Source organism: Brassica rapa, chromosome A03 (assembly GCF_000309985.2).
Source record: "Brassica rapa cultivar Chiifu-401-42 chromosome A03, CAAS_Brap_v3.01, whole genome shotgun sequence".
In the NCBI taxonomy this organism is placed as follows: Eukaryota; Viridiplantae; Streptophyta; class Magnoliopsida; order Brassicales; family Brassicaceae; genus Brassica; species Brassica rapa.
Genome location: NC_024797.2, coordinates 17263967 through 17276887, shown reverse-complemented (window position 1 = coordinate 17276887; position 12921 = coordinate 17263967). Strand labels below are relative to the sequence as shown.

General features: G+C 38.7%; 5 protein-coding genes across 6 annotated transcripts; 3 read left to right on the top strand and 2 right to left on the bottom strand.

Moving 5' to 3' along the window:
- Positions 1-568: 568 nt before the first annotated feature.
- LOC103859411 (syntaxin-121) lies at positions 569-2695 on the top strand. Of its 2 annotated transcripts, XM_009136938.3 has the most exons (3): positions 586-883; positions 992-1521; positions 2067-2695. In XM_009136938.3, exons 2-3 carry the CDS (start codon positions 1053-1055, stop codon positions 2516-2518), a joined length of 921 nt encoding a protein of 306 aa, XP_009135186.1. In that variant the 5' UTR covers positions 586-883; positions 992-1052; the 3' UTR covers positions 2519-2695. The 2 variants fall into 2 exon arrangements, with proteins under 2 accessions (XP_009135185.1, XP_009135186.1); XM_009136937.3 differs by having other exon boundaries at positions 569-1521; positions 2067-2652.
- LOC103859409 lies at positions 2685-4238 on the bottom strand. Its single transcript, XM_009136936.3, has 3 exons — positions 3857-4238; positions 3257-3364; positions 2685-3158 (listed from the first exon to the last, which is right to left on the bottom strand). The coding sequence occupies exons 1-3, from the start codon at positions 4172-4174 to the stop codon at positions 2847-2849; spliced, it is 738 nt and encodes a 245-aa protein (XP_009135184.1). The 5' UTR covers positions 4175-4238; the 3' UTR covers positions 2685-2846.
- A 1262-nt stretch (positions 4239-5500) lies between these two features.
- Positions 5501-7038, top strand: LOC103859408 (putative phosphatidylglycerol/phosphatidylinositol transfer protein DDB_G0282179). Its single transcript, XM_009136935.3, has 4 exons — positions 5501-5709; positions 6027-6128; positions 6331-6491; positions 6746-7038. Exons 1-4 carry the CDS (start codon positions 5520-5522, stop codon positions 6857-6859), a joined length of 567 nt encoding a protein of 188 aa, XP_009135183.2. The 5' UTR covers positions 5501-5519; the 3' UTR covers positions 6860-7038.
- A 502-nt stretch (positions 7039-7540) lies between these two features.
- Positions 7541-8909, bottom strand: LOC103859407 (protein LURP-one-related 10). The gene is made up of 3 exons (XM_009136934.3): positions 8494-8909; positions 8173-8403; positions 7541-7816 (listed from the first exon to the last, which is right to left on the bottom strand). The coding sequence occupies exons 1-3, from the start codon at positions 8701-8703 to the stop codon at positions 7673-7675; spliced, it is 585 nt and encodes a 194-aa protein (XP_009135182.1). The 5' UTR covers positions 8704-8909; the 3' UTR covers positions 7541-7672.
- Positions 8910-9178: 269 nt separating this feature from the next.
- Positions 9179-11141, top strand: LOC117132874. The gene is made up of 2 exons (XM_033288267.1): positions 9179-10557; positions 10848-11141. The coding sequence occupies exons 1-2, from the start codon at positions 9594-9596 to the stop codon at positions 10880-10882; spliced, it is 999 nt and encodes a 332-aa protein (XP_033144158.1). The 5' UTR covers positions 9179-9593; the 3' UTR covers positions 10883-11141.
- The last annotated feature ends 1780 nt before the right edge of the window (positions 11142-12921 follow it).

Genomic DNA, 12921 nt, shown 5'->3' with positions numbered 1-12921 from the left:
TCGAATATCCGAAATACCCAAACATTTCTAGTATATGTTGGGTATACATGGGTGTTTGGATATTTTTTTGGTATTACAAATATTTTATTTCAAGTTTGGGTTCGGGTTTTCGGATATAATCTCGTATTTCGAATAAAATTTTATATTTTCATAAATATAATTTGGATATTTTTAGATCTTCGGATCAGACTTTGAATAAAAATTCGGATGTTTTTTGGGTTTTCGAATACTTTTTTGGGTCTTTAGATATTGTTAAGATTTTTGGATATTTGAGATACTAAATATCCGAGTCAATCTAAATCTAAAATATACTAAAAAATTACGAATATTCTGTGGGGGTATATGAATTATAGATCCGTATCGATACAAATTCGGAATAATTTTTAACTATCTAATCGGATTTAAATGTCTAAGATCCAAACCCAATAAGAACTAATCTAAATCCGATAAGAACCGAGGATCCGAATGTCCAGACATAGCTCCAGCGTATGTGACCTGGTCAAAACTCACTTCAAAATTCAAATTGTTTTTTAAAAAAAACCCTCGAAATTTAAATTTTTAATGGGTGAAAGACATAAATGAACCCAGGCCTGTTTAAATGTAGGCTTAAATTTGGGCCCAACAATGACAATTAATTTCTCCGCTCTGGTTTTTTATGCTTACCATATTTGAACGCTACACGCTTTCACTATCAGCTTTCCTTCTCCGCCATCACTACGAAGCTTCCAAGTCAATCACCAAGTCCTCCTTCTTGACTTTCTCTCTCCTCTCCTCTTTTGACCTTTCTCCAAAAACATATTATAAGAAAATAATTAAATTTTGGACTTTTCCTCTCTCTCTCTCTACCTTCTTCCGTCGTCCACCAAACCGTGTGGTTGAATCAGTACGACTTTCTCCCTTCCTTATTAAGTCTCTTAATCGAATACGATCTGAATCCCTCTCAATTTTTTGAGTTTGATTTTTGATTCTCGATGAACGATCTGTTTTCCAGCTCATTCTCCCGCTTCCGCAGCAGCAGCGGAGACAACGGCGGCGGCGGCGGAGGAGTCCAGATGACGCATCCGGCGGGAGTTAACCTCGACAAGTTCTTCGAAGACGTCGAATCCGTCAAAGAAGAGCTAAAGGAGCTAGATCGGCTCAACGACACGCTCCGATCCTCTCACGAGCACAGCAAGACGCTTCACAATGCCGAAGCCGTCAAGGATCTCCGCTCGAAGATGGACGCTGACGTCGGAGTGGCTCTGAAGAAAGCGAAGATGATCAAGGTGAAACTCGAGGCGCTCGATCGCTCCAACGCCGCTAATCGGAGCCTTCCCGGATGTGGACCTGGATCCTCGTCGGATCGTACACGGACGTCTGTTCTCAATGGTTTGAGGAAGAAGCTGAAGGATTCGATGGATAGTTTCAACCGCTTGAGGGAGCTGATCTCGTCTGAGTATAGGGATACTGTGCAGAGGAGGTACTTCACTGTCACCGGAGAGAATCCGGATGAGAGGACTTTGGATCGGTTGATCTCTACAGGTTAGTTGAATTCTCGGAGTTTGGATGCTTAGATAGTCTGTTCGGTTCCTTCGGGTAGTTCGGTTCAGTTAATTTGGTTATTCGGTTAGTTCAATTCGCTGAAAGCTGTGGCGGATTGAACCGAAGTTTTTTTTTGGTTTGGTATTTGAGTAGCTCCTTTGTTGAATTTCTGCCGAATTTAACCAATGTTTCCGGTTTCAATTAGATTTTGGTTTAAATTAATTTAAAAATTGGATAATTTTGGTTATTTCGGTTTGATAGGTGGAAATTTTGATTAGTTTGATTTAGAATTTGGTTAAAATCGGTATGATTTGGTTTTTTTTTCTTTGAAAAACCGAACTGATTGTCAACCTACCGACAACTGATTTTTTTTTTCAATTGTGGAATTAAACTGAACTCAAACCGAACCTGAACTGATTTGGTTCGGTTATGTTCGAATCCGCATGCCATGCTTAGACCTGGATTTGAAAAGAAGCGTGGGATCAGAAACTAGACATACTCTTAGGTGAGTGGTGTGTAACGTTGGGGAACTGTTTTTATTGCAGGAGAAAGTGAGAGATTCTTGCAGAAAGCAATACAAGAACAAGGAAGAGGACGTGTCTTAGACACCATCAACGAGATCCAAGAGAGGCATGACGCGGTAAAAGACATTGAGAAGAATCTCAGGGAGCTTCACCAAGTGTTTCTCGACATGGCGGTGCTGGTCGAGCACCAGGGAGCTCAGCTCGACGACATCGAGAGCCACGTGGGCCGAGCTAGCTCCTTTATCCGAGGTGGAACTGAGCAGCTGCAGACCGCTCGGGTTTACCAGAAGAACACCCGTAAATGGACATGTATCGCTATTCTCATTCTCATCATTATCATAGTTGTTGTGGTTCTTGCTGTCGTTAAACCATGGAACAACGGAGGTGGCGGTGGTGGTGGAGGAGGTCAGCCAACTTCAGGTCAAGGGTCACCACCAAATCCTCCTCAGGCAAGGCGTCTTCTATTGCGTTGAAGTGAGTTTCGTAATTTGCAAATCTATTCTTTCTTTGAAACCTTTTTAATCAAACCAGTAGAATATTTCCTTTGTATCTATCTATGATGCTATGTTGCTATTATTTGGTGCACTTTATATGATTTTGTGTTTTTCTTGTTGTGTTTGGCGGAGGTATATGAGAGCATTTGAACCAAACGCACTTGATAGCGTAAATCTTTGTTCATGAAAAAGTTACAAGCCATGTAATAGAATAAAGTAAATATATATCATACATCATGTGAGGACGGGACCGTTTGATAATACAAAATTACAAAAGAAGCAACACACATGAGGAGAAAGAAACTCATCAGAAGAGGTTATTGAATTGGCTGCTTAGTGAACCCTTCAGATTAGAATATAGGCCATAAAGCGAGTACTGCTTCAGATTCGCAACTTCGTACCACGAGTTCAACGCGGTGTAGTGCTTATCCGTGCCGGAGAACGCCAACTGGATCCCCAAGCTGCAATCTACTTGCCCTCCTTGGTTCTTGCAGCTTTGTCTTTTAATAGCGCATTCTTCTTTGTTGAGGCACACGAATTTGGCATTTCCAGAACATTTTGAGCATCCGTCTTTCTTCCAGAACAAGTTCTCAAGCCTACCTTTCTGAAACTCAAGAACCTGTAAGATCATTTCCACAAAATAAAGATTAACACATGTGATGATCATAGAGGTAGAAGTTTCTATAAGATGAAAATGTAGACTGATATGAGCTTTACAAGGGTGAAGCTTGTCACGACGTGATCGTTGTCAGCAACCATAATTGGAACTGATCTTGCAGCGTATTTCGCACCAGCGAAAGCTACCATGTATCCCTTTGATGAATCCTGGAATCACAAAGTATCATCATCATGAAAAGCTAACACATACATTCAAGACCTCAACTTTTAAGCAAAAAAAAAAACAAATTTTAGTAATCTCATATAATGTTTGGCAATGAAACTTACTAAAATCAACTTTTGCCAGTGATATCTGCACTAGTTCTCTAATGACATACAAATCATAAGTTAACCTGCTTATCACCTAACTCTTATCAACCTCTCATCTCACTGACACAACAAAACCTTTGCAACGGATGAGGACATTGATGCAAGAAATGTGGACCATTAGCTTAGCATCAAGACAACTAACTACCAAACTTGGCAACAAAGCAAAATCGCAGACTTTACGACAAGCCAACAAACTAAACTAATCTGGTCGGAAAAATTCAGATCCAACTGAAACTCTCCTACGACGGTCCTTATCTTTCTGATCTGATCAAATCCTACAATCAAAAACCCTAAATTCACACCACCATAGATCAGAGATTGAGAACTAACCGGGCGGAAACTAGAGGAGCTCGACGAGGTATTGATCGTCAAGAGGGTGATCTCATCGACTTTAGGTCTGAACACGGCGAGCTCAGAGTTGCCGCTGAGGGAGAGGCGGCGACGATCGCAGGGAGAGTACTGAACGGAACGATTGGTGCCAAAGAAAGAAGCTCTCGCCGCGAAGGCAATGCCGAAAGTGAATCCGTCGCCTACCGCGACTGTTGAATCTGAGCAAGGAGAGTAGACTCTGTTGTCGTCGCCGGCTTCCGTCAATGATGACGTCAGCGCCGCCGCGAAGAGGAAACAGAGGAGAAGGAATCTAGCCATCTGTCAAAAAGGAACAGAAAAAAAAAGAAGCTCCTTTGAAACTTCTCGCTCCGAATTGTCGTCAGTGTGATTTATCAAATAAGCCTTTTACCTTATGGGCCTGAGCCAAGAGGGCCTAAAAATAATGTTTAATATATAATATATTTCTACAGAAAAGAAAAAACAAAATGAAGGAAAAAAATGATACTAAAAATTGAATAGATAAATAAGATAAGAATTTTGGCCAATTCTGTCCTTCGCAAAATCTTTAGAGAAACAATGTTTCTTTTTAAATTCTAGAAAAATAAAAAATAAAAAATAAAATAGAATACATATAAGACAATTCTTTCAAATAGTTATTTTTGAGTTTTTGTTACAAAAAAGCCTTTAATAAAAAAAATAACCAAAATAGTCTATTTTTATTTTTAAAAATTTGAAACCATATTCTCAAAACCCATCTCTTTGACTTTAAACCTTAAATTTAGATTAGTTAACTCTACGATATAAATAATTTTTTACTTTTTAATAAAAAAAATGTTGATAATTTTTCTCATGAAATACTATTTTTGTGACAAAATTTAAAAACTGTTATCCTTAGGAATTTCTCATACAATGATATATAAGTTTGATATTAATTTTAATTTAAATATAATAAATGAAAAATAATTAATCATATTTTAACAAAAATGACCACCATTAAGTGTCATGTCATGTCATCTCGCAATTATGATTTGGATAGATAATACTGAAAAGGTGCTAAAATCTCTAAAATTATTTTATACTCCTTCTATTTATTAAAATAGATGTTTAAAAAAAAAATTTGTTTCACAAAAATGTATTTTTGCGTTTTCTATTAAAATGTTGTAAATTGTTAGAAAAATAATTAACTTTATTTAGTTTCTATTGGTTAGAATTTATTAAAAAATAAAAACAACAAAAATATGATACATTTATTATTGCAACTTAATATGTTTTATTAATATTAAAAAGTTTATATTTGTGGAAGTATTTAGGAAGAAATGTTTTATATATAAATCGATTTCATGTTGGAAAGAGCAGATTCATTGAACTAATAAATTATTCTATTTGTTTCCAAAATAATGGTAGTCAATTTTGAGCTGTATTATTAAAAAACGTCAAATCTGAGCTGGCAAATTCCAACTATTTTTTGTTGCCAAGTGATAACCACAAATTGAAATTATACACAAAAATCCCACCTAACGGTTTGTTCACTGCCAAATCCTCTGCGGTTAACCACACATTCCACAAAATCCAAACCGTCAATTTTCATAAATCAAGGACCCACCTAAACGAACGGTCAAGATCTATCAGACATTCCTTGTGAAACGAGAATCCCGATTCAAGCATGTATGTTCTGTCTCTTTGCTTGTTTTTAGTCTCCTTTGTCCTCTCTAATCATCATCTCAAACTCCTGAAAAAAAAACTCTTCTTCTGCTCCGAGAATCTGTCAATCATGTCGAGATTTGCTCTCGCTATTATCTCTTGTCTTCTCTTCGTCTCGACGATTGTTAGAGCCACCGATGTCAGTTACTGCGGTATGTTTTGGTCCCTTTGAACTCAACTGTGTTTCGTCTCGTTTGTAGTGTTTTCGATGACAAAGTCGATGACTTTTGATTCTGGGTCGTTGTAATTTGATGATCTTGAGCTGGGTTTGATGTTTAAAGTCATTGTCTTTGATGTTGATTCTGTTAACTTTAGATTGAAAGTCGATGACTTTTGATTCTTGAGATGGGTTTGATGTTTGAATCTTAGTTTTGGTTCAAAGTCAATGTCTTTGATGATGATGATCCTCCTGTTAAATTTGGAGAGAAACCCAGAATCTTGATCTGATTTGGTATGTGTTTGGTTGCAGATAACAACGAAGAGTATCAAGTAAAGGTCCATGGAGTTGATATATCGCCTGATCCTATAGTTACTGGCCAGCCAGCCACTTTCAGCATCTCTGCTAACACAGGTACACATTCATTGCATATATGACGCACATATCTTTGTTTGTTGTGATGTTTTGTTCTGTAAAAGTGTCAATTGCAAACTTGAACATGTTATGTTCTCAGAACGATCGTTATGTCTAATTGTTGTTCAAGAAGTTGATAGATTTAAATGGAGTTTCTCTTGTAATTATGGTGTTTTTTTCTGTTTGATTTGTGTATATGAAGATAGTGTGATCTCACGAGGAAAGCTGGTGATCGAAGTGTCATACTTTGGGTGGCATATTCATTCTGAGACGCATGATCTTTGTGATGAGACAAGTTGTCCAGTGGCAGTTGGAGATTTCTTAGTAGCGCACTCGCAAGTTCTACCCGGTTATACTCCTCCTGTAAGTTTATTGAGTGTTCTTTATCTCTTTTTGCTTAGATCTTTTGATGGGCTGTGCCCAGATCTGCCCCTGGATTTGTGGGATATACTCTACCAGGCTGATTCATTAGGCTGATTTGAATTTTATGTTATCCTTTAGCAAACATAACAAATGGCCTAGTAGTTGTCAAGATTGTTTTATTATATTTTCCATAGCAGAAATTGTTGGTCGGATTCTGCATTTATCGAGCAATCTAATCATGTTACTTCTCATAGGGTAAATACTCACTTACGATGAAGATGCTTGATGGGCACAAGAAGGAGCTAACATGCATCAAATTCTCATTCAAGATTGGATTGGGTTCATCATCATCCGTGGCCGACATGTAGAGCTATTTGCTCGTTGGAATATACCATTCCATGATGTCACACCATTTGCTTTGTATAAAAAGGAAAATACCCTTACTCTTTTACCAAAATTGTTGATCAAAAAAACATTTGGAAATTTCCCAATCTTTTCTCATGTTGGACCATTGGTAAAATCTTTTGTTACATATTTAGATAAATCACATGCATTATACAATCAAACCTTAATCATTAATGATCCTTAGATCACCACCAATGGTTCATTTAAAAAAAATAGAGTAATTCTATAATAGAATTAGTTATATTCTAATGATAATATATTTTAGAGGGAAAGTAGAGTGATTAACAGAAATAAATGGATTAAACTCAATTTATATAGTAAATCAGATTTTACACTACTAGACCATCTCTAATATTATTCTATTTTTTTAAACATTTCTATATTAGTCTTTATTATAGAGAAACTTTGTTATAGAGGGAAAATATAGTTGTATTGAAGATTGTCTTAAAATACAGGATAAAGCATTTTTAATCGAGACTATTTTAAACCAAAAAATAGAATGAGTTGGAGATCCTTTTACCAGAATAAAAAGTACGAAAAAGAGAGTAGTGGATAAGAAGAAGCTGTCTAAGTCAAATGTTACACTTATCAAGAGTACAGTCGATTACCTGTTGAAGGAACTGAATAACCCTGAAGACTTTCGATAATCCTTTGTCGAGACAAAGAGAAATGTATCCATGAAAATATCATATTCATATCAATACAAAACATCAAGATTCACGAATTCTTATTTCATACTATTACAAAACAAGAATCATTCCATTAAAATTGTGTGTTTAGTCTTCAGAATCTTCTCGGTTAATGTCATCGAGAATTACAATGAGAGAGACTATAAAAGCATAATCAACGTTCGGATAAGCCGTGACCGAGAAGTTACTCTTCCCTATTAATATGCTCTGCGCGGTATGTTTCTTGTGCATCTGAAAAACCATATAACGCAACAACAAAAAAACGTTACGATCGGACTATATGAACATGGTATAATCAAAAAGTTCTGGGATCATAAACAATTTAATTTTAATAAGATTTTTTTTTATAATTTAGGACCATGCGATTTACATATATATATTTCTTTAAATCTGGAAAACAAAACGAATATTTTTATTAGATTGTGCTTAAAGTCAGTTCTGTCAATAGAAATTAGCTACTATGGACCTGTATAAATCGGTTTTAAAAATTTAGAGGCAAAAATTTAGTGTTTCATTCGATTAAGTCTATAAACCGGCTCTGTGTATGAACTAGCTATATGGACCAGATAATGATGAAATATGATTACCTGAGCAACAATGGCATCAGATTTGCCGGCGTAGACGACGCATGATCGGTCGATCCAACTTCCTTTAACATGGAAGTCACATACCTTCATTTCCTTGTTTTGAGCCAAAAACACGTCTAGCTTTGGCTTCATCAATTGAATCATCGACGATCGTTTCAACGTGTACACCAAATCATTTTGGTTAGTACTCTTCCCTCTAAATACTTGCCACCTATCGTGCAGGCTCACTTTCTACAATTTTTTTTCATAACAAAAAAATTGAATAATGGGACTTAATCCATGCACACGTTATAAAACAAAAGGTTTAATTTGTGCTCTTACGTTTTCTCTCAACGTCAGAATCGGATTGTCTGAAGCGTCTAGTAAGAACCTTTTGTCGGAGAGGCTAAACAATGGTTCTTTGACTTTGAAAAGGAGGTTTCCGTTAACGTCTGTGACGGCGAAGTTGCCGTCTGTTATAGTCATCACCTTACGTACGATACCCAAATCTACCGGGTACGGTGCGCAAAATTGAGGGCCCACGATCGCCATTTTTCTAATGAATCTCTCTCTTTACCTTTTTGTGATTCTTGAATAAGATCAAGATTGAGATTGTTTTCTTTTGTTGTCGTGTAGTGTATTTATAACTAGGATATTTTGATGAGGAAAATCACTGAGATTTTAAATTTGGGTTTTGTCTATATTTGTTTTTGCTAAATTTTGCTACATAGCAAACACATTGATTTTTTCAAAGCAGATTTGATGGAAACAATAAATGATAAATTAAGGAGTGGGATTATGGGAGTATTATTTTTATTGTGTATATAAACAAAAAGTAAGAATGTATATTAGTGAATTAAGAATTTCTTAATCAACATTTGATTAGAGCGATAAAATGATAGAAATGGTGGGCATGTCAAATATAATGCAAGGATTTGTTATTATCATATTTTATTTGCTCATCTGATATTACGTGTGTCTTATGCAGTCTGATCAAATGTAAGCGTGTCTAATGAACTTGTTGCTTACATTGTTTTTGCATTCCTCTCTCCGAACACTAGTTAAAACCATAGTTCTTTGTTGAGATAAGGACTAGAGGTTAGAGATAAGTCTTGTAGATAAAGACTCCTAATATGTTGGAGATAATGACATGTATATTTGAGTCTATCTCTAGTCGATGTATTGTGTATATAAGGAGGCCTTCTCCAAGATGAATAACAACATACTTTACCTAAAGAACTCTGTTACTTTACATGGTATCAGAGCCAGCCCTAAAAATCTAAAAAAAAAAAAAAAAAAAAACGTTCCTTAGTTCTCACGCTATCGTTATCAATGACAACGGGAACCACGTCGGTCCTCAAGTCACCTTATGACCTAGCTACGTCTGACAATCCGGGTGTAGCGATATCTTCAGTACAACTCACCGGTGAGAACTATGCTGAATGGGCTTCCGAGTTGGAGAATGCTCTACGTGCAAAGAGAAAGTGGGGATTCATAGATGGTACTCTATCGAAACCGACTCTGGAGATCTAGATGCGTGGAAGACAGTGAACTCCATGATCATCGGATGGATCAGAACCTCTATTTCACCTAAGATTCGCTCAACGGTGACGTTTGCGTCCGATGCTCACAAGTTGTGGGAAGATCTTGCTCAACGTTTCTCTATTGGGAACGCCGTCAGGGCTCATCAACTTAGAGCTGAACTAGCGGCGTGCAGGCAAGATGGAATGAGTGTAATTGACTACTTCGGCAAGTTGTCGATCCGTTGGGAGGAGCTCCTTATGTACAAGCCACTTCCAAAGTGTACCTGCTCGGCGATGACAAGTATCAAGCAAGAGCATGAAGAAGAACGAGTTCACCAATTCCTCATGGGGCTCGACGAAGTTCGGTTTGGGAATGTGGTAACAAACATCATCTCGATGGAACCACTTCCTGATCTGAATAGCGTCTATCAACGAGTCATCAGGGAGGAAAGGAGACTATCAACGTCAAAAACAGAGCCAAAGCAAGAAGCCGTTGGTTTTGGAGTGAAAGCAGAGGAAGCTCCGACAAGTGGGTTCAATGCTGCGGCTGTTGCTACCTCTCGGTCTATGATGGTCTGCTCTCATTGCGGACGTACCGGTCACGAAAAAAAAGAGTGCTGGCAGATCATCGGATTTCCAGAATGGTGGCTGGAAAAGAATCCAAATCCAAACGATCGTGGTGGCAGAGGATCAAGCAGAGGAAGAGGAGGTTCATCACGTGGACGAGGTAGGGGAAATTATCCTCAACAACAGCAACCTCGTTCAAACGCTGCACAGGCTCCATCTCCTGGAACGTTTCCAGCCTTTACTGCGGAACAATGGGCATCTCTCACGCAGTTATTGGAGCAACAAAAATCAACTCATGTACCGGATCGCTTGAATGGTAAGGTTCAGACAAGAGAGGTTATCTTAGACTCAGGCGCATCACACCACATGACTGGTGATGTATATGTCCTTGAGTCAGTACACAGTATCCCTCCCTGTCCCGTCTCATTTGCAGATGGAAGTATTGTTTACGCATTAAAGAGTGGTTCTCTGCGGTTATCGAAGGATTTAGTTCTCGATCATGTTCTATTTGTACCAAACTTGAACTGCACTTTGCTGTCTGTTGCGAAGTTATTGAAGCAGACTGGTTGTTTTGCTGTGTTCACTGATACCTTATGCATATTGCAGGACCGTTTTACGAGGACCCTGATTGGAGCCGGTGAAGAACGGAATGGTGTTTATGTTTATCGGGGTGTCACCATCGCTAGGAGTCTCAGAGTTCGAGCCGCTGAGGATCAGGCACTGTGGCACAGGCGTTTGGGACATCCTGCTTTTGCTGTTTTGGATTTTTTGCCTTTCATTGTTGGTGCTAAAAACATTCATGACAAGTTTGGTGGATGTGAAATTTGTTTTAAGTCTAAACAGACTCGAGAAGTTTTCTCTGATAGTAATAATAAAGCTCCTGAAAGTTTCAGTTTAATACATGTCGATCTATGGGGACCATACCGCATACCATCCTCTTGCGGTGCTTCGTATTTTCTAACCATTGTCGACGACTTCTCGCGTGCAGTATGGATTTACCTACTACTTGAAAAGAGAGAGGTTCGCACGATCTTACCAAATTTTTGCGCAATGGTTCATAGACAGTTCGGAAAACTAGTCAAGATTGTGAGATCAGATAACGGATCCGAGTTTATGTGCTTGTCAAAGTACTTCTCTGAACATGGAATTCTCCACCAAACCTCCTGTGTCTCAACTCCACAACAGAATGGAAGGGTTGAAAGAAAACACAGACACATTCTCAATGTGGCGAGATCACTACTTTTTCAATCAAACTTGTCAACTAAGTTTTGGGGAGAAAGCATTCTAGCGGCTGCGCATGTTATAAATCGAACTCCATCAAGTATCTTGAAGGGCATCACTCCGTATGAGTGTCTTCATGGCAAACCACCTTCTTATACGATCATAAAGACGTTTGGGTGCTTATGCTTTGCTCACCGCTACACACGAGATAAGGACAAATTCGGTGAGAGAAGCAGAAAGTGTATTTTTGTAGGCTATCCATATGGCAAAAAGGGCTGGCGACTCTTTGACATCGAGAAGGAAGAGTTCTTCATATCTCGCGATGTTGTTTTTGATGAAGCCAGCTTCCCTTACCAGGAAGACTCGTTACAGGCTCCTGTTACAGCTCTCCCTGTTCCAGTTCCTATTGAAGAAGAACAGATTGTCTTCGACAAGGGGAGTACCCCTCCTATCGCCACGGTTGAGGACAATGCCGTTGACAATGCTGCTGCAACTCCTCCTCCCGCTTGTGAACCTGCGGTATCTGTTCAAGAAACAGTCACTGCACCTCCTGCAGAGATGGGACGAGGCCATCGTCAGAAAGTTCCCTCAGTTAAGCTTAAGGATTTTGTCACCTACAATGCAAGTGCGTTGGTAACACCCGCTCAAACCGATAAACATAACTCCTCTGCTCTCACTGGCACTCAAATTCAATCATTGTCCTCTCCATTGGTCTCAGGTACATCACTTTATCCCATTGAACATTATGTCTCCGATGAGCTCTTTTCTGCGTATCACCGTGTCTTTTTAGCAGCGGTAACAGCTGGAGATGAACCCAAAAGCTTCAAAGAAGCTATGGAAGATGAACGCTGGCGAAACTCAATGGGTCTTGAGATCACGGCTCTTGAGGATCAACACACTTGGGATCTTACACACTTACCTCCCGGGAAACGAGCTCTCATCTGCAAGTGGATCTTTAAGTACAAATTTAATCCCGACGGCACGGTTGAGAGACCTATGTCACGCCTGGTTGTGTGTGGCAATCGTCAAGTTGAAGGGGAGGATTATGAGGAAACTTTCGCACCTGTAGCCAAGATCACTACAGTTCGTATGTTATTCAAAATTGCAGCGGTTAGAGGCTGGGAAGTACATCAAATGGACGTCTATAACGCCTTCCTTCATGGCGATTTAGAGGAAGAGGTATACATGAAGTTGCCGCCAGGATATAAAGCTGATGATCCCAACATGGTTTGCAAATTACGCAAGTCCCTCTACGGTCTGAAACAGGCTCCAAGGTGCTGGTTCAAAAAGCTCAGTGATGCTCTGTTGCAGGCGGGTTTCGTTCAGTCATATGAAGACTACTCGCTCTTTACATTCATCAAAGGCGAGGACAGTCTTCGAGTCCTAGTATACGTCGATGACCTGATTATTTGCTGCAGCAATCTAGACATGTTGGTGAAGTTCAAACAATACTTAAGTA